This window comes from Falco peregrinus, chromosome 6 (assembly GCF_023634155.1).
Source record: "Falco peregrinus isolate bFalPer1 chromosome 6, bFalPer1.pri, whole genome shotgun sequence".
Lineage (NCBI taxonomy): Eukaryota > Metazoa > Chordata > Aves > Falconiformes > Falconidae > Falco > Falco peregrinus.
Window position 1 is genome coordinate 68202853 of NC_073726.1, and position 19548 is coordinate 68222400.

A 19548-nucleotide genomic window follows, 5' to 3' on the forward strand; every position below is an offset into this window, starting at 1 on the left:
TGACAAATTTGGAGGGCACCAAAGTTTCATTCTCTATTTTTTTGTTGGTTTTTTGGTTGGTGTTTTTGTTGTTACTCTATTGCTGCCTGTTAACTTTTGCTGGGTAGATAGACCAGTTGTGAAGAACTGATCTCTAAAATGCTCAATTCACTCTGGCAAGACTAACATTTATTTTTTCTGTTGGAGTTCTGACTGAAGTATCAACATCTTAAAATTTCTCTGGTTTAACTCCTTCCATTCCACTTGCAACATCTGCTTGATTATCAGTCACAATGTCATGGTCGTAGAAATATCATATGACGTTTAACAGTAAAATCAGGTCTGATCCTTTCTGTCTGTACAGAATGGACAAAGAGGGAAAATACCCAGCTAGTTCTGGAATTATTGGAATAATGAGCAGCTCTCAGCAGTCACTGCAGAAAAATCAAATACTTTGTATCCCTCACTCGGTGTCACAAATAGTTATGCTATTCTGTATCTCCATTAAAAGTCAGAAGTCTTTTGTTTGATAGAAGCTGTTTCTTATGCATTTCTCTCCCAAACCATACCTGGTGCAGAGCTGTTGATGAGTGAATGTAAGGGCTTACTGCCACTGAGAGTGGGAGGTCTCGCTCCTGCCGTCGCTGCTCAAGTTCCCACTGGCACTGCAGGCTGTCATGCCCCTGCGTGAGCGAGTGTATCTGGGTTATAAAAAAGGACACTGAATTTGTGTTTCTGCAGGAGTAAATCAAATCAGGTCCCAGAGGGGTTTGGGGAGCGCTAGAGCTGGCGCACTGTGAAAGCAGCAAATGCAGGGAGGAGAAGAGGGGCTGTCCTCTTTCAGGAGCTTCCTGGATTTCCTCCCATTTCAGCCCCTCCTCTAGGTCTCAACAGGGGATGGACCATGTTTCAGGCCCACCTGCCTTCCCTCTGGCTCTTTCAGCAGCTATAGCAATCAGAGGGCAGGTATGATGGATCGGCAGAGGATTTCTCCTATTTTGACTGGATAAGTAATTCATAACGATGTAACTGGTGAGCAAGTAGCCAGCAAGGGGTTTTGTAGGGACTGACAGCTGGCATTCTTGATAACAATTGCATTTACAGTCTGCCAGGTGTGTTCCAGGAGCTGCCTGGCTAAAGGTAATAGTAATGTTAATTAATCAGGGAAAAATCTGTGCCTCCCCCTCCCCTCAGTCTCCTGTAGATCTGTACTTTCCCATAGGTTCACATTCCAGTGGTCTCTCCAGGTTATTTCTTTGCTTCAGTAGCATCCAGTTGCCCAGATGTGGCAGTTAATTTAGCTTGCAGGAATGAAGCTCTCTAGTCCAGATGTGCTGCATTTTCATATTTGCTCTCGTTGCATGTATTGTGTACTTTTCCATCTGTGGTGGGATTTTATGACTGTATCTGACTTTTTTAGGGAGCAGCAGAAAACCAGCAGACTTCTACATGCTGCCGAAACTCATGTGCTCCTTCCGCCAACCTGTAGAGATTTCTTTTCTGTTTAAAAAGAGGCAGAACACCAATTTTCTGCAGAAAAAAGTTAGGAATGGCACCATATTCTTCCTCACAGTGCTTTCCACCTTACCAGAGATCCAGAGAACAGCTTAATATGGGAGTGCTCATCTTCTTTTGCTGTTGGGTTTCTTCCTCTGGATCTAGTTAGGAGCTAATAAATCCTGTCCTCCCAGCATGCAAAGACCTTGTATTTTGGAATAAATAACATGTAATCTGTTGCAGTCAGATACCATGTTGTGCTGTTCTCATAATGTTCAACATTTTGATAAAAGGATTTAAGGGTTTTTATTTTTCATGTTTACTTCTTTCCCCTTCCCCACTTTTTTTTTTTTTTTTTAACCCCCTTTTCTCTGCATGTGTTATCAGGAGAAACGGAGGGATCCACCAGAGACCTGCCCGGCAGCCTGTGGCTTCTCCCTCTGCCTCGCTGCAGGTCCCTCCAGCCAGCCGGGAGAATGGGAAGCATCGCTTTGCTCACCGGGGCACCTGGAGCTCCTGCCACCCGGCGTCACCCGAGGAGCAGCGGAGCGGTGGTCTTTCTGTTCCCAGCAAAGCCATGTGGGCCATTCGGAGGTACTGCTGGCTACCTGCTGCTCTGTTGTGGTTTAGTTTGCAGCTGATCATACCTTAAAATATCAAGTAATTCACTTTGGTTTAGCTGTTTTTGTCCTGAAACGTGCTGTAATTTTTCTTTTGCTACTGGAGAGGGAAGAGAGGAGAAGGTGGAAGGATGGTTAAGGGAAGAAAGTGGAACTGATCATACATAGGTGTTACATGAGATCTGTAACTTCTCAGACCAGAGAATCTGTTTCTTCTACCTGTAGTTTAAATGGTTCAACCCACTCAAGAGCTTCTGCCTTGCAGGTGTTTTGTCTGATGGGTCTGACTTGGGGATGATTGGGTTTTTGGTTTTGTTTTTAACAAGTTTGGATTTGCTTACGTTGCCTCTCCATGTGGGAAACTGTGACACAGAAATGGTAAGGAAGTCAAGGCTTTGCAGAGTGGCTGTGTTCTAGCTGCTCTGGCACAAGATGCTCCTGGCCATTGGGAACAGCTTCTAAATTTGTCTGTTTGAATTTATTTCTTCCCCTGTATCCCCAAATGAGCAGCACAGTTGGAAAGTGACCCTGGCCCCTTCTGATGTACCAGGCTAGAATAGGCTGTCCAAAAGCCTCATTTAACGTCTTGCCCCTAAAGCTGAGGATCTGGTGGGGAGGAGTAACCTGAGCACAGCAGTGATGCAGCTGCTATTCCTGGCCTTTGCTTTCTCCATGTTTCTCTCATTTTGTTCTCTTTGATACTTGTATTTGTTTCCATTTTCCCTGACAGGATACTATGGTGGAGAGTATCAATATCAAAAATGTCTCCTGCCTTGCTCCATCTTCTTGTTTCTTTCTTCCTGCTGCTCCTTTTCCCCCTCCTTTGCTTTGCACTTTTTTCCAGACGCCTTCCCTCTGCCCCTGCTTTTGGGAATGTCACTTTCTTACGCCAAGAGGAAAGCCTCTGGTCTTCCAGCCTCTTCAGAAGAGGCTGCAGAATTTTTATTGGAGAGACTGTGCACATGGGATGGCTTCAGAGAGAACTCACCCATGCTCCCAGCTGGCATTTGATTTTCAGTAGCGGCATTTGATTTTCAGTAGCTGCCTCTTCAAGTGTTGTAATGGAAGAAACATTGTTTTAGAGCAACCTACTTTGCTAGTTTTTCCCTTGACTGAATTCTTGTTTTCTCTGAAGACAGGATAAGGCTGGATAACTTCTTGTTGCATGGAATGAGAGCCTCACGGAGGCTCGGCACTTAGACAGTGCCTACTTGTCTAATGTCAACGGTTGCTAGTCATTACATTATAAAAAAAAAAAAAAGTGCTGCTACAGCATTTGTAATTTCAAGAGATCTTCTCTGGAAGATTAAATGTATTGCAGCTCACTGACTCAAAATGATGTCCACGTTGCACGGAGAACTGTGGACTACTACCTAGTCATATGACTGCAGTCTTCTTTCTTCCATTCGCTGAATCCTCTCACAGGACAGATTAAAATAGTTGAAATACTTTCTGTACAAAAGAGTACAAGTCTTTAGTGCTATTGGCATATTACACAATATGAATTAGGAAGCACTCAAGGCAATTGCTCTATTAAAATACAATCCATCTTTTTTAAAAAAAGTAAATTCTTGCTACAGATGAAAAAACATAGGAGGGAAAAATTGAAGTTGCTGCAAATATACAAAATTAATTACACAATTTCTCCTCTGTAATCAATGTTTCTCTGCCTCCTGTAGGTCTCTTCCATGGCAAAAGGGAGGGGAAAAGATTTTTACATATTTCAAAAACTCTGGAGTTGGAGGGCAGATTGGACATAGTAAAGTAGCTTTAGGTACCTTACCTAGTGCACTGGGTTGCTAGCTGTAAGGTCTTCATTAAAATAAAATGGTTGTGCACTGGTTAACCTGTACTTTTAAGTACTTGAAATGTGAGCAATTAAGTTTCTATTTAATAATAACTCATTATGTATCTTTCTACTAGAGCTAACTGAAAAATGCAGGAAAATATAATGGAGGAGGTAAGTGAATCTTGCCTATTAGCAGTAACTGGAGCTAGTTATGTAAATTGGTGTAGAGATTTGTGATTTGTGACTTGCTCTTACCTTCAGCTATCCAGTGAATGTGTGGGTTGCAGTCCTGGGTGTCTTCAGGAGTTAGGAATGAGTTAGTCTGGATGAAATTGTAGGTTTTATCACTGCGATTTATTGCAATCTGGGCGGATGCTGGCACATACTACTGAAACGAGGTAACTAGGACCTCTTGTGAGTTTCATCCATCTCCCTGAGTTTTAAGACCTGGAAGAGGCTTGTGACTGTATGTGCCCTCCCATATGACACATATGGAGAAGGGCAGACGGGAACCTTCATGTCAAGCTTGTACTTCTGTTTGAGATAAGGACAGAGCTTCAGTGCTTTCGCGGTCATGATGAGGTATAATATACATGTGTCCTATTAAAAAGCAATGTCAGTGCCAACACTTCGTTGCTTACTACAGCAATGCTCTGTTAGAACCATGAATATGTTTAACAAGGATGATATATATAAAACAATTTGTCCCAGTCCCCTGTGCAAGTTGTGCCAGGAGTTATTGTCACTTATTTTCTTCTTTATTTGTTAAATTCACTGAAAACTGACATTTTTTTTTTACTTTTTTTTTTAATTCCAAGGCTACATATAATTTCAGTCACGCCATGTCATGCATGCCTCATGCTCAGCATTGTTAAATGCTGTCCAGCCCATGGACACTCTCATACCATCTAATCACCCTGATGGTTTTGAGCTTTGTAAATGAGCCTGTGGTGGGCCCACAGTCTAAGCTTCTTGAAAAACAAGACTCCTCAATAGATTGCATACTTTTGAAACCAAAATCTCTGTTTCTCTTTGGTGACCTAGAAACTGATTTTTATTGCATCTACTGCTGGTGATTTAGCAGGTGAGACTCTGAGCCGGTGAGACTGGTGTTTAATGCTGCCATTTTCCATGTATGTGAACTGTTGCATTAGTTTTTTGTGTTTGTTTCTTCTTTTTTTTTATTTATTATTTTTTTTGCCAAGTGATGGAATGAGAGAAGAAGCAGGTGTGCTTGGCATTGTGCCCAACAGAATAGCTTTAGATCTCTGTACATGCAAAAGAGGGGGAGCTCACTACTTGTTAGCACTGTGGGATCCAGGTGCAAAACCCCATTGATTCAGAATTCAATGAAATCCTTAAGGCTATAGCAGGGATAAAATGTGTTCTGATGACTAAAGTGGCAGCAATGTTTTTTCCTTTTGCAGTAGCAGAGGAAAGAAAATGGAGATGCTTTGCAGAACATGGTGCTTTCCAGAGATGGCTGTGCTGGCCCTAAGATTAATATTCTATGGGGAAAAGTATGTTGAGGTCATAACGTATCTTCCCCGAGTCCCCACACAGCATGCGGGGTCAGTATTTGAGCTGAAACAGATGCTGTTCTTCAACATGAAGGAAGGGCAGAGGGCTTGGCGGGGGGTGGTGTGTGTGAAGTGGCTGTGTAGCAATTGCTTGGTGTTGATTTGGCTTTTCCTCACTGAGTGCTTCTATTTCCTATTCTTGTATAGCCATTTTTAAATCTTTTAAACTAACTTGACAGTATGGAATGTTTCTGCTTTAACATGAAGTTTCTATTCAAAAAGCAGAAGTCACAGCTGTGTTTCTAATGCTTCCTCTTGCCACATGGTGTAATGCTACTTCCTAGGTTCATAGCTGATGTGGGCAGAATAGCGTGACTGGTTTCCCAGGTAGGGGATTTCATGTGTGCAAACTTTACCTTTTCTTGAATTTGTTAGAGGGAGTTTTATAGGAAGGTGTGGCTCAGAATATAAGACTGCCTGTTTTATAGAAGTGCGAGGAAGATGCTTTCTGTTAGATTCAGTATAACTTTCTTAAAATTTAGTAAATTGTTTTCAGTTGTACTCACACACCCTGAAGGTCAGTGGTGGTTGCATTCATATGCAAAACACAGCAGTAAAAAGCATTGCGTGCCTCTGAGAAAACACTAAGGTAACTACTATTAATGTATTATTTTGGTCGAGGGCAAAAATACAACAAAAGAAAAACTTGTATACTTGTCACTGGCCTAAAAGGTTACTGCGCAACAGCAAAATAGTGAGGAAAGAATACAGGGCTTTGCAAACACCACAGCAATAATTAGTGGAGAAATTCCAGGACAGTGGCCTGGTTTGAGATTCAGTTTGTGGAGAAAATGGTCCAGGAGTCTAGCAGTCAAAATGATTTTCTTCTCTCTAGGGAAGCGAAATGAGTAACCTGGAGCATTAAGCAATGGAGCCAGCCGTGGCTTTTCCCTTTGTTTCTCTCTCACTGGTGATCTCCTGAGGGCTGTAAGGCTTTGAAAATAAAGGAGCAAGCTCCTAGCCTGTGATGCTTTTGGGAACTGATGTTTAAAGTCGAACTGAGATTAGGACAATGCAGTTTCACCCTAAAAGACAAGTAGGACCCTGAGTCCTAAGGCCTAAGAAGGCACAGTGCGTGCTGAAAGATGACAGATTAGGTAAGTGTCACTGTTATCCTGGTGGCTGTGGGATGCTTCTTCTATGATGATGCAAGCTTTACGGGTTGGCTAAGGCTCTGCCATCCTTGCTATTTAGTAAGTGTAAGTCAGAAATGGAGTTCAGCCCCCTTTGGGGAGCTGTACTGCAGAGGTGGATTCAGCCTGTGGTTTACTCTTCTCTGAACTCAATTCTTCAGACCATTTTTCTGTTGTGAGTCTGAGCAATAGTTCTGTGGCTACTGTTGTGTCCGTTTCCAGTCTTTAAGGAAATGTTTGCTAGCAGTAATGCATAAATCTTCTCCTTTGCCTGCAATCAGTGATGGTATTTATTGTCATGCTCAGGTGGTACCTGAGGCACCAGAAGACTCTGCTAGAGTCTAGACACATGTGAGAGGTAGGTGCCCCTCTGCTTAAAGCCTCGGATTCAGCCAAGGATTTGCACGCTCTGGCCTGTGACGGGCTTCCAGAGAACCCTTGTGTAATCTTGGGAAAATAATTACATCTCTTCACTCCCATGGAGTGTGCTGGAAGATGAGGCACAGTAATGCATGCTTCTCTTCCACCTCCATTTGTGCGATGTGGTGGTTGTTTTAAGACTTCCCCCCCCCCCCCCCCCCCAAAAAAAAAAAGAAAGCCAAGGACTGTCTGTCTTATGTGTGCTTGTGGTATTATGTGTCTTAATCTTGGAAATCTGCACGTGCAGAAATCAGCAGAACTGAGCTCATTGCTTCCTAACAAAAGTTTGTTTAAAACCAGCACTGCTTTGGGATGGTGATGACTAATGTTGCATGTACACACAAAAAGACACATTTAGACATGATTAGGCTGCAAAATCATGCACTCACCAGGTAAGAAAGGCCTGATTTAATTTTGGTCCTGTTGTGTGTTTATGTTGGGACAGTCTTTAGTTACACTATCACATACCATTTTTTCAGTGTGATCTCCACTCTATTCGTTACCCAGAATGGATGGTGTTCACTTAATGAGCAGCTATTCAATTTTTTGTTTCTTCCTTGTCTAGAGCATGGCCCCATGCCCTATTTACTTCATGTTATTCAAGTCCTGCTCTGAGACAGACTAACCACTTCTCAATAATTTCTCTGTGTACAAACTACCAAGTGCTGGTATTTCCTCGCGGTTTGTCGCTTTAGTCTGTAATCTTTAAAAGTACTGTTGGCATAGTTTCTGGATGTGTAATTTCCTTGTTTTGAAAAAACAAGTAAAGTGAATAGCCAGAAATTTTGCAGTGGAGAAGTCACATGGGTGTGACTGAAACCTTTGGATTCACCTCATCGACTGCTGCTGCTGGAACACGCAGGCTAGCTGGTGGCAGCAGTAGATTGTGCTCCACAGGAATCAGTGTTACGAGACGAGGGACTTCTCCCCTTACGTATTTGCTGACTAGAGGAGACCCAATGATGTGATGTTCCCCATCAGAGTTAAGAGAGGAATAAACCCCAGCACATGCAGGCGCTTCTGGCAGCCCCTTCCTTCCTCCGTCCCCAGTCTGTCCTGTCTCGTCTACTGCAGTGTGCCCTCATGTCTTCCCTTGCTTGCTTCTCCTTAGTCATTTAATTGCTTCCAATCTTTGTTCCTCAGGCTTTGCCTTTTGGATCCTGTTGCTTTCCTCAAAAGCTACTGTGATAAACTCCCTCTCCCAGGGTCCCTCCTATACTCCTAGCACCAAAGTCCTTGCCTAGCCAATTCAGGGGCCCCCATCTGTGTCCTCTTACTGCGTATCACGTCCTCCGTGTGCTCCCTACTCTTGTCTCTCAGGTTCCGTCCCCTGCTGTGAAATTTTTGCCCTTCTAGGAGGCAAGGTCCCTCCTGGGTTTTCCAGCTATCTTGCTGTCTCTTTGCTTCTCCTTCTCCTCTCTCATGTGTTTCTGCTCCGTGGGCTGCAGGACCTTTTTGACTGCTTTTCTCCAGCTCTGGGCGTTCAGCTCTCCTCCACCCTGTACCATGTAACCTGTAACACGGGAGTTTTCCCTGTGCTTGCTGCCAGCGTTTGAGGAGGAGGGAGCATGGAGAGGCAGGCAAAAGCCAGGAGCCCGCTCTGCCGTGGTGCTCGGTGTGGTGCAGAGCCACGGTTGCTTGCACTCTTGGCTTATTTGTGTATGGAAAAACAGGCACTTGTGCACACGCTTGTTTGAATAGGAGAGGCTCGGTTTGAAATTTGACTTCCTTGCTTGGATTGTTTTAGCTGTGATTCTGATCGGTGTTTTTTGTCTTGCAGTACAGAGAAACACCACTCGCCCTCTTTTTAAATTCTTCCGAGAAGGAAGTAGAGAGTAAATAATATCCCCTGGACTATTAATATGTGACAGTATCAAGAGGCCTGTTTATTTCAGTAAGCAGCAAATAAACTTAATTAGTTTGGCTTCATGTACTTTAACTATTGGAAGAAAGGGGCAAGACTGAGGCTTATGTTATTTTTCTTAGATTATGATGACACATTTTTTTTTGGGGGGGGAAGACTATTTAGTCTTTTAAAGATCCTTTAGACTTTTATTTAGTCCATGAAAATCCATTTTTGTGAATTCATAACTGGAAGTGGTGTCTGGGACAAAGAACCACACTGCACAAAACACAATCAGGAGGAAAAGTTAATGGCTGGTTTTGGTTTTTTTCCCATCTTCTGAAAGGTGGTGATGGCTTATTCATTCATGTGCAGAGGGAATGTTTTTTTTTCTCTCATTAATGGGAGTTGCGTTTAAGCCCTGCAGTTGCAGTCACTTCATTGTACGTCGGCCTCTTCTGTTCCATGTGTTGCTAATTGGAAATACCCAATTTGTAGGTGCAGTCTGTGTCTCCCAGAGCTGATTCACAGGAGACTCTGTTCATTCCTTTTACTTCAAGGACTGCCTTTCTATTCACAGTTCATGGCAGTCTCATTAAACCAGTATTTGAAATAGCAGTGTGCCCATGTTCATTGGCTTTCTCTGAAAGCCCTGTAAACCAGTGTCAAGGAATTAACAGCAGCTGAGAAACAGAAAAACCTTAGTGGCTTGCCAGGTCACTTTCCTTGCAGTAAATCTAGGTTAGTTTGACACAGAATGGTATTTCAGTCACCTAGGAAATTAAAAAAAAACCCAAAACCCAAACCAAAACACCAACCACTACAACGCCTGAAGATAGATGATACAGTGTTGCAGGTATTTTCCCTGAGCTAATCTGATTGAACAGTTTCTCTCTTACATCTTTGACTTCCAGGCACATCTTTTGACATCTAGTGGAAACTTTTATGCTGTTCTCAGGAGTGAAGGATTCAGCTGTAACTACCTACCTCATTAATGACTGATGCTTTCTGAGCTGGTCCATGCCTCCTCTGTGAAGCTGGTAATCACAGCATGTATTAAGTGAAGGACAGCAGACTCTTAGGACTAAGTTATGTGGCTTTAGGTTTTCGCAGGCTGACACAAGCAATCATTTGCTCAAAACCATGAGGACACCCATCTCATCAAATACGACTAGGTGGATGATTTCAGTCGTGTGATGTGTTACTTTGATTTATTTTTTTTTTTTAATGTGAAGTAGCTGTTGAGATTTAATATTTAGTTTAAAAAGACAAAATTTCTTAGCATGTCTAATGCTTCTTCCATCCTCCCTGTATGCTTTCCCAGATGAATAGATCCTTTCCTGACTAGAAACTTAATCTTCAACTTAATCTAAAGAAGAAGAGTAGTAAATCCACTTTCACATTTCTAATTCAGTTATCCCAATATTCTTTTCCAACCAGTGCATTAGAAACCTTAATCCTCTGCTTGGCTTGGAAATGATGGAATGCACATTTATCTTCAATTGCAGATCTTTGAATGCAGATTTTTTTCTTGCTACTCTTTTAAGCAATTTCCAGAATGTGAATGTCCAGAAGCTGCAGTGCAGAAGGGCCACTTGTAAATGCGTTCCACATTCCCAAGCATCCATGCTGAAATTCAGATACTAGCTGAAGTGAGCCTTGAAAGACAAGGTTTGTGCTTGGGCTGTTGGAACACTGCTATTGAGTGTTTGCTTTCCAGATCTGAGAGGTCTCACAGCATCTGGTGATGCTCTGCTTTGCCTTATGAATTCTCAGTACCTGCCACAACTGATCATGGAGTGGCTTAAATGAAAATCTGTACTGAAATATATTGTGGTTGGTGTTGTTTTTTTGTTTGGTTTTTTTTTTTTTTTAACCACCTTTCTTAAAGTATCATTCTCCTGCTGTGTTGATAATGCAGTTGTTCCCCCTGTTAAAAGCTTTGGTTGGCAGCATGTTTGCTGTAGGTCCTCTGTTCGGGCTGGGGGCTGGGCTCCTTAAATGTCTCCTTTTGTGACCTAGGAATCCCTTGTTTTTGCAAATGGGCTGTAAATTAAGGAAATATTAAGTGTAAAAGTTGTACTTTGAAAATAACTATGGTTGCACTTTGGTTGCACTAGTACAACAACTACGGAATAAAATACAATTCCTTTTAATCTGTGAAAGATGCCAACAAACCTGCTGGGTGTTCATTTTAGAAGAGGAAACCCTCTCCTTTCTGTTTTTCATGGAGACAAGGACTTCATCAATTGTTCAGAATTCAGGGAAAGAGTAATTATCAGTCAAGGGTGGAAGGGAGAGGGAACATTGCCTTTATTTCCTTCCAATAAAATGCAGTTTTATCTGATCATACAACACCACCATTACATGTATTGTTCTTGCAAGACCATGTTAAGAATTTCTGCAGAGACAAAAGATGCTGTAAAATGATGGCCTTCTCTTGCAATATTTTGACATTGCTTGATTCAATTGCATTTACTGTAATCTCTGCCTAATCTCATGACAGCAGCTTGTATCACTGCTGCGCCTATGAGTTATTTGTACATGTTTGAAGCTGAGATACTTATTTTGTATTTCAGTAGTAATCTCAATTAGTTTGTTTTTCTCTCTTCTCTCCTGTTCTCTCCAATGTTGATTATGTCACATGTTTATTTCAGAAGATGAATTGCTTAGAGTACAAATGTTTTTGATACAAGCATCAGGAATTTTCATCTTAAGAAAGCTGTCACCTGGTCTGAGATCTAAATGGCTGCTGATGCTGGTCTTTCTAATATATCCATTACAGATCAGTGTTCCTTTGCTGGTCTTGGCTGACATACTGTGGATTCACTATCAAGACCCCGCTTACGATATTGAGTGGTAGCTCCATCATGGAATTAATAGGGAAAATCAAATTTCTTTATTCATTGCCCATATAAACTTTTGGAGATGATGGGTAATTTTCCATTCGGAAGGCATTTGTTCATGCTTTTGGTCTAGTGCTATGCATGAATATGAATATAGGAATTATTGCATGATATTTCTTCAGGGAAAAAAAAGAACACCTTCTGCTTTATATTGGGATTTGTCTATTGAACTCACATCACTATATTCAGCGTAATAGAAGAACATTGTGAGAACACCCTACCAAACCAGGGGTCCGCCTAGGTCTGGTGTCTGTTTTCTGACTGGTCATTATTTGTTGCTTACAGAGGAGAAATGAATGGGAACAGGGCCAGTGCAGGGTTATCTTTCCTCTCTGTCCATGCTGAACACGTGCCAGTCAGTGATTTAGAGTCTATAGATCTGGATGGTTTATCCGGATCACTGTGTTTAAGACTCTGTGGAGCTGTCCTCTGTGGAGGTGCCTAATTCCATTTTTAGAACCCTTCTCTCCTCCAACTTTGAGGACATCTTGTCACAGTGAGTTCTGTGATTGAATTGCACGCCATACGAAGAAATCTTTCTCTTTGCCTGAAAACTGATATTTTCATTGGGAGTCCCTTGACTTTGTGTGATAAGTAGAAAGTAATTTCTCTGGTTCACTTCCCCAAACCTTTCATAATTTTACAGTATCTTAATATGTACCCCCCTTTCCAGGGTGGAGAGCCATGTTCTGTTGACTGTCTCCTCATGCAAAAGCCATTCCGTGAGTCTGATGAGCCTTATTATCCTTTCCTGTACCTCTTTGATCTCTGTTAGATCCTTTGAAAATTGGGCAGAGGAAGGGGACACCTCAGAACAATATGCAGTACTCCAGATGCAGGGACACCTTGGGTTTATATTCAGTGTATTATTGCTTGTTCTTTCTGTTCTAAACGTGCTATTCAAAAGTTGCATTTTTCTGTGCTGATTTACGGCACCACCTTTTTTTTTCTTCATTATTTATTCTTTTGTTCTGACTGCAGTCTGCCTAGGTAATTGAGTTGTATGGTAAAAACCTGAACAGAAAATCTGAGTATCTTTTATTAGTGTGTTTGAACTCTGTGCACTGGCTTTGGCTGCAGAACATCCTGCAACTGCCTGGCCTATTCCCCGTTACAGGGGAAAGGCTGGAGCGAGGCACTGAACTAGGCTAAGAAGTGTCGGGCTGCTTCCAGAGCCAGAGGTGACACCATCAGACTCTGTAGCTGCTGTAGCTGGGCCTCAGGTACCTCGGTAAGGGTTTACAGATTATCCTCCCTTTCCTAACTGCTATTTGAAGATGAGTAATAACTCAAAGTCACCTGGCTTGGGCAGAGCTCGTGGGCTTCCTCAGACAGCCCCTCATGAGACTGAGTCCTTCTTATTGCTTTTGCTCGGCTTCAGCAGTTTTCCCTTCTCCTCTGCAGTAGGGTTACAGCAGCTACAGGGGCTGCAGCCACTGTCTCAGCGGGCATGGGCAGTGCGTGTCCTCGCTGTCCAAGTGCCTGTGCTCCATCAGCCAGGCAGAAGTGTTACTGCTCTAAACCAAAGGGCAGAAAGTCTGAGCACTTGCCTGGATTCAGAAACAAAATCTGACATAAAGCAGAGACTTAATCCAGGATTTCCCAAATCTTAAGCAGATCTACCTTAGCAGAAGTCTTTCTATTTTTGCTGGTAAATTGACAATTTCTGTCTTAAATTTTGCTAAAAACATAGAGCCCCTGTCCCCCTCCCCTTTCCTACAAGCCGAAAGCTTCAGCATTTGTTGTTTTCAAGTACAAGGATCTAGACAGTGCAAGCAATGATAGCTGCTATCCCAGGGCTTTCATGTCACTATTTGTTGCATTATTTACTTTGATGTGATTTGGCCTCTTGACTCCATCAAAAGTGCCTTTCAATGTGAATTAATTAAGAGAACTGTATTTTCTTCTTTCAATTGCCTTTAAAAGAGAAGTGCTCCCAGGTGGCGTTAGGGAAGGAGGGAGGTGTTTTCTCTCTCTGCACAAGCCATGCTTTTGGTGTAGACCAAAGGCTTTCTGTGCCCTCTGTTACACTTTGGGAGTCTGCCGTTTTGATGGATTGAGGGTGCTTTCTCCTGGGAGTTTGGAAATACCAGAACAGAGTGAAACCCCCACAGTAGCATCCCAGCCCAAATGAGCAGCTTTCTAATAATGAAGATGACTTTAATATTGCAGCATCCTGTCTCTGCAGAGCACTCAGTTAATTATGAGGTGTGAATAAGGAATCTGTTTCACAGTGCCTTGGCAATTTTCTGAGTTCGCTGATCCGCAAACAAGATTATTCCCTAATAGTCCGTCATCTCTGCCATTATTACACAAGGATGTTAAACTTTAAATTAAATTAAAAATGATCATCTTTAAAGTTTGGTGAGCCACGGTTAATCTTTTGATAGTGTTTCTAGGATTAACTATTATAAAATTGCTTAGTTATTTGGGGAGGAGAGAATTTTTTGTTGTTCCTGCTGTGCCATTTTTATAAAGACCACACTATAGCAACTCTCTGCTGCGAAATGCAAAAAAAAACATTTTCATTTATTTCTTTTCCAAGTCCCTGACACTGTCAGGCAACTGGTGTTTTGGGGGTAAGCTGCTTCATCAAGTTATGTGGCCTTTTTTTTTACAGTTCTTTCAATTGCTACCAGCTCAGGAGTGAGGGACTAAATTTGGTTCCTGGATGCCAGCTGATTGGCCCAGCTCTGTCCTTGGCCCTCAGACAGTTTGTGCGGGGTGGGAATGACATGGGCTATTGTGCAAAACAGTCAGATGGTTTCACAGAATCATAGAATGGTTTGAGTTGAAAGGGACCATAAAGATCATCTAATTCCAACGTCCCTGCTTGCTCAAAGCCCCATCCAACCTGGCCTTGAACACTTCCAGGGATGGGGCACCCACAGCTTCTCCGGGCAACCTGTTCCTGTGCCTCACCACCCTCACAGTGAAGAGTTTTTTCCTTATATCTGATTGAAATCTATCCTCTTTCAGCTTAAAGCCATTACCCCTTGTCCTATCACTGCATGCCCTTGTAAAAAGTCCCTTTCCAGCTTTCTTGTAGGCTCCCTTTACGTTTGTGATCTCTCAGGGTTGTGCAGAGCTACAGCTCCTTGAAGACATCTTTACCATTACTAGGAGTGTCAAGAGAGGTTTTTAAGGTCAAGAGAGACCATTTATGATCATCTAATCTGAGCTGGAGCATGGTGCAAGAGACAGCTTCGTCTAAGAATTACTGCATGAAGCCTACGTTTCTCTTTGAGCTATGTTGCACATCTGTCAGCAGCCCTGACTTTAAAGACTAGATGTGATGGAGTATTTGAAATATCCTTAGGTGGATGGTTGCAGCGGTATGCTGTTCTCACTGTTAAAAATGTCTGCCTATTTCTAGTCTGATTTATGTAATTTCAGCTTCCAAGCACTGCATCTCATTATGTCTTTTTCCACTAGATTAAACAGAGCTCTCCTAGCTGAAAGTTTTGCAGTCTGTGATAGTTGTTTTATCATTCTTCCAGACAGACTGAAAGGCTGGGCTTCCTCAGGGTATGTCTACCCAGCAGTTTCTCTTGTGATGCAGTTTATGTGCTTGGACCTGAACAAGTCTCGGATTAGGCAGCTTGTGCCCTGCTAATAATATGTCTGCAATGGCATGGAGATCAGAGTAGGTGAAACAACATTTGCCATATTTTTTTAATTTTTTTTCCTGTGGATGTCATGATAAACTGTTTCAAAACAGTAAAATACAGTTATATTTTGCAGCACAAAAATTTCCATATTGTGAAAGTCAGTACTTTGCTGAGCGAAAACAAGTAGATTAGAGTAAAATTAGTGTATCTTTGATAATAAATCCCTATGGGGTAAGAATGAGATCTTTCCATGTGTGTTGTGTTTCTAGCAAAACAGTGTTTCAATCTTAATTGGAAAATTAGTCATATGAGGAGATGCACTTGATACTGCATCTGCACACACAGATGACATTTGAATGGTGTGCTGCTTTTGATCTTATGAGCATTGCCAGGCATTAACGAATGCGAGTGCTCAGAGTCTGGAGTTGACATTTTGTCTGGAGTGCTGTGAGTGAACACGCGGTCTTCGAAATGCTGCATAGAGTCCTTGTTCACAGTCATGCAGCTGGAGAAAAAGGGATGGAAAAAATTTGCATAGATCATCCTTTTTGACCCAAGATTGTCCCTCACGATATAGTTCCTAGCAGCTTTTATATTGAATCTAGTTTTAGAAACAAGAAAATATATAGTTTGATATCTTTATTACACACTCAGTATGTTTTACAATCAGGATATATAAATTCAGTGGGGAAAAAATGCCTTCTGCTGAATTGCTGGCAGCCTTACCTAGAGTGCGTAGGAAGCTGTCAGGAAAGCAGGGATGTCAGGTGTTGACCTACACCGATGATGCTTCATTTGTGAGATTTAGTCAGATTAAAGCACAAAGTAATATGATTAATTTGGCTTCAGGTTCAGCGTTTAAGAATACATAAGACAGAACATCAGCATCATTCCTTTATACCAGCTGAGACTGTGACCCAGCTGGCAGACTACTCTGTGGGTGCCATTATCTTTTACATAACAAGTTTGATATTCTTACATTTCATTTTTTTAAGCATCTGTCATTACCTCTTCAGAAACCCCTTACAAATTAGAGGTGCATCTTGCATAACTGAAGAGCCATTATTGTTTGATTACCAGGTAATGAAGTGCACACTTGTATGGAAAGAATGACGACTCCAGAGATGATAAAGTTCAGCAAGATTCCCAAGATAATTTCTAGAAGTGTTTTCTACCTTCAGCGCTTATGTTTTAATAGGGGTCAGATCTTATGTCCAGTATCTTCTTGAAAAAACTATTAAGGAAGAAAATATATATGTGGGGCTTGAAAAGGGGAGCTGTTCCCATATCAAAGTCAAGAGAGATATTTTGCGTCGTCATGGAAAATGCTTCCCTGCCTTAGCCCAGATTTTGAGGTTGCTGACTTCGATTTAGTGTGGTAGCTTATTGTGTTATTGGCCCCCTGGTAATTCTGCCAGGACATGGAGGAGGCTTCTGGGGAGGCAGGAGTCCTCAGAATTCAGTATGGCATGGTCATCCCCCAAGATACGTTTGAAGAAGACTTTAGTTTTCAGCTGGATAAAGTTGCAGGGCTCTCGAGCAAGTCCCGATGGTGCTCCCAGGGCCTGTTTTTGAGACATGGGATTCCTGGCACAGTCACTTGGAGGGGTAATGCTCTCTGCCAATTAGTAATCGTCTTCTCTTGGGCTCCCAAACATTGGGGTACTTGAGCAGGAAATTATTTCGAATGCTTAGTCCTCACGTTTAATGCTTTTTTGAGTAGAGCTTAGTGTGACAATCACAACCAGCTAATCCCTCTTAGCAGAGTCCCCCAGTAACTGGGACACATAATCATGATGATTACTGGGTCATTGCAACCGAACAGCTGGCATTGATCGCTGTAGCTCTGTTTGTGTTCGGTATAGCTCAGGTTTCCACATCTCTGGTATCCTCATGATAAGACTCAGGCCCCTGCAAGCTTAGTGAATGGGATGGCTAACAGTGCAGATCTGACAGGCTTACTGGGATTCTTCTCGCCTTCTTAAACTAGGCGTGGTGAATTTTAGACCATTAATTTTAAAAGACTTTTCCAATCTATTAACACTTACCTTCTTAAATAGCTTCTCTGATGGGAGTTGCTGTGGCTTTAGCAAGGAGAGAGATAGTCTCTGATTCAGTAAAAGAAAAACGCAAAACCTAAACAAACCAACACAATCGAGAAGATAGTCTGCAGGTAGCACTTCTTAAAGTAATCCCCTTCCTTCTGTCAAAGGAACGTCAAATGGAAAGGCACTACATCATCAGAAGTCATCCTCTTATCATGCAGAGCCTGTTACCTAATCACTTTCGTAGGCTGGCTCAGCACTGCCTTGTGTCCGGTTGGATCATCTCCATGGCTCCTCTTGGAAGGCTGCTCTACAGTCTGACAAGTTTGCCTGGAAAGCTTTCTTTTCCCAGCCTAAATGCCTCGATGGCCAATTTATGGCCACTTAACCCTTGTGTTTGTGCATCTCTCTTGTCTTCCTTCCTTTGTGTGCCTGTGTGTTAATGTGTGGGCACACAAAACCTAAAGAGACTGTCAAATGAGGTACAAACTTGGTGTTAAAAAGTGTGAGAATCCAGCAGCGCCTCTTTATTTTATAAGTGTTCCTGGGGAGGGGACACAGAAGATTGCCATGGGTTGTTACCAAATAACCTTCTTACTGGCGTTGTCTGTGCAAGCTTTGTGTAGTGACAATAGCTGAGACTCTCTAGAGAAGCTGCCTTTGCTTTTCCCAAGTAGAAGAGTATGTTTGGAGTGCTTGTTTGTATTTTTAATTATTTCTTTTGGTCAAGTGCCATGAAAAATCTCAGCAGCCTCAGAAAGGTAGCAGCCATTTTGAGAAAGCACAGAACAAAAAACATAAGCAACCACAAATGTGTGGGATAAAAAACATACCACCAGTATGTCCACAAAATATGTATAAGGTCCTTTTATAGGAGAATGAAGCAGTAGAACATCCTGCTTTATCCTGGCAGCTGGCAAACAAGAAAAATGAAGTTGGATTGTTTTGGATAGTGGGTCATGCTTATGCCCTGTTGTACACTAGTGGAAAGCAAGTCTAAGTGAGGTGAGAACTAAAACTTAAACTGGACCTAAAATTTAAATATCAACACTTTCCTGGCACGTTACTCAAGAAATTTGCTGCTTCTTGCTTTCTTCTGGACTCCCAGAGCCATTAGTTCTCATGAAATCAGGCCTTTTGGAGACCTCAACTCCCTTTTCATGAGCATGTCGGGTAGGCTTCCTTTGCCAAGCTGATGGGGTGCTTCTTGCCCATTGTGTCAGTCTGAATGATTGCATGAAAATGATGTAGCCTGTAAGCAAAAATAGTATGAATCATAGTTTAAGAAAAGGATGATTGTCTTTCCTTTCCTGGTGGCATACTTCCCAGAGGGATGTTTGTCTTTTTGCTGTCTTTGACGTCTTTGCCATGCATTTCCATCTGTGAAGTCACATAGAAAGAGTGCCTTTTACTGAGCCAGGAGTGACTTGCTCCTTTTTGCCTAGACGGTCTAAAAGGGCTGCTGGATCTCTAGGGGAAGGGTGTGCACTTCTATAACCTCCGTGTCCCCTGGAAGGTGTGTGTGCATGGTAATCCCCACGCATGGTAATCCCCATGCCTGGCACAACCGCAGGGCTGACTGATTTTTCTGCAGACACTAGATGAAGTTGAGGGCTTTCCTTGGCTACAGCTGGCATCTATGGGCATGTGAGACAATACTGTAGCTGCTGTCTGATGGACTGTAGTTTAGGTTGCTGCTGGGTCAGGGAAGGCCTCCATGGGCTGGGTTGTTTTGTCTGACAGCTGTGGAGCCATGCTTCAGAGGGGTGGATCTCCAGCTCTGTGCTAAGAAGTATCCGTCACTCAGCAGTGGTACCAGCTGCTTTTTAGCTAAAGGAAAAAAAGCTAGAGGAAATAACTTGGAGCTGCATTATATTAGTGGTCTGAAGTATTTCTGGTTCAGAGGAGACAAAATAAACTTTCTGCTTGAGCTTGGGTGTGTGGTGCTCTGCTCCCTCACCATCCTCAGACGGCAGTGTGAGGTAAAGGCATTTGACGCCTTTCAATATTGGCATCAAGAAGAGACTGAGGCCCCTTAACACCCCCCAGCAATTGGGTAACTTTAATTTCCTGAGAGCTGAGTAAGGAATGTTGTATTCCCCTTTCTCTGGCAGGCTTTAGGAGG

The 19548-nt window shown here is 42.4% G+C and overlaps 1 protein-coding gene across 2 annotated transcripts in view; it reads left to right on the top strand.

Annotated features, from left to right (window-relative positions):
- The window catches only part of TMTC1 (transmembrane O-mannosyltransferase targeting cadherins 1), a 147779-nt gene that overhangs the window by 16617 nt on the left and 111614 nt on the right, over positions 1-19548 (top strand). For both annotated transcript variants that reach the window (XM_055808347.1, XM_055808345.1), the window contains exon 5: positions 1864-2070. In XM_055808347.1, the coding sequence (XP_055664322.1) occupies positions 1864-2070 (207 nt within the window). The remainder of the gene's footprint in view (positions 1-1863; positions 2071-19548) is intronic.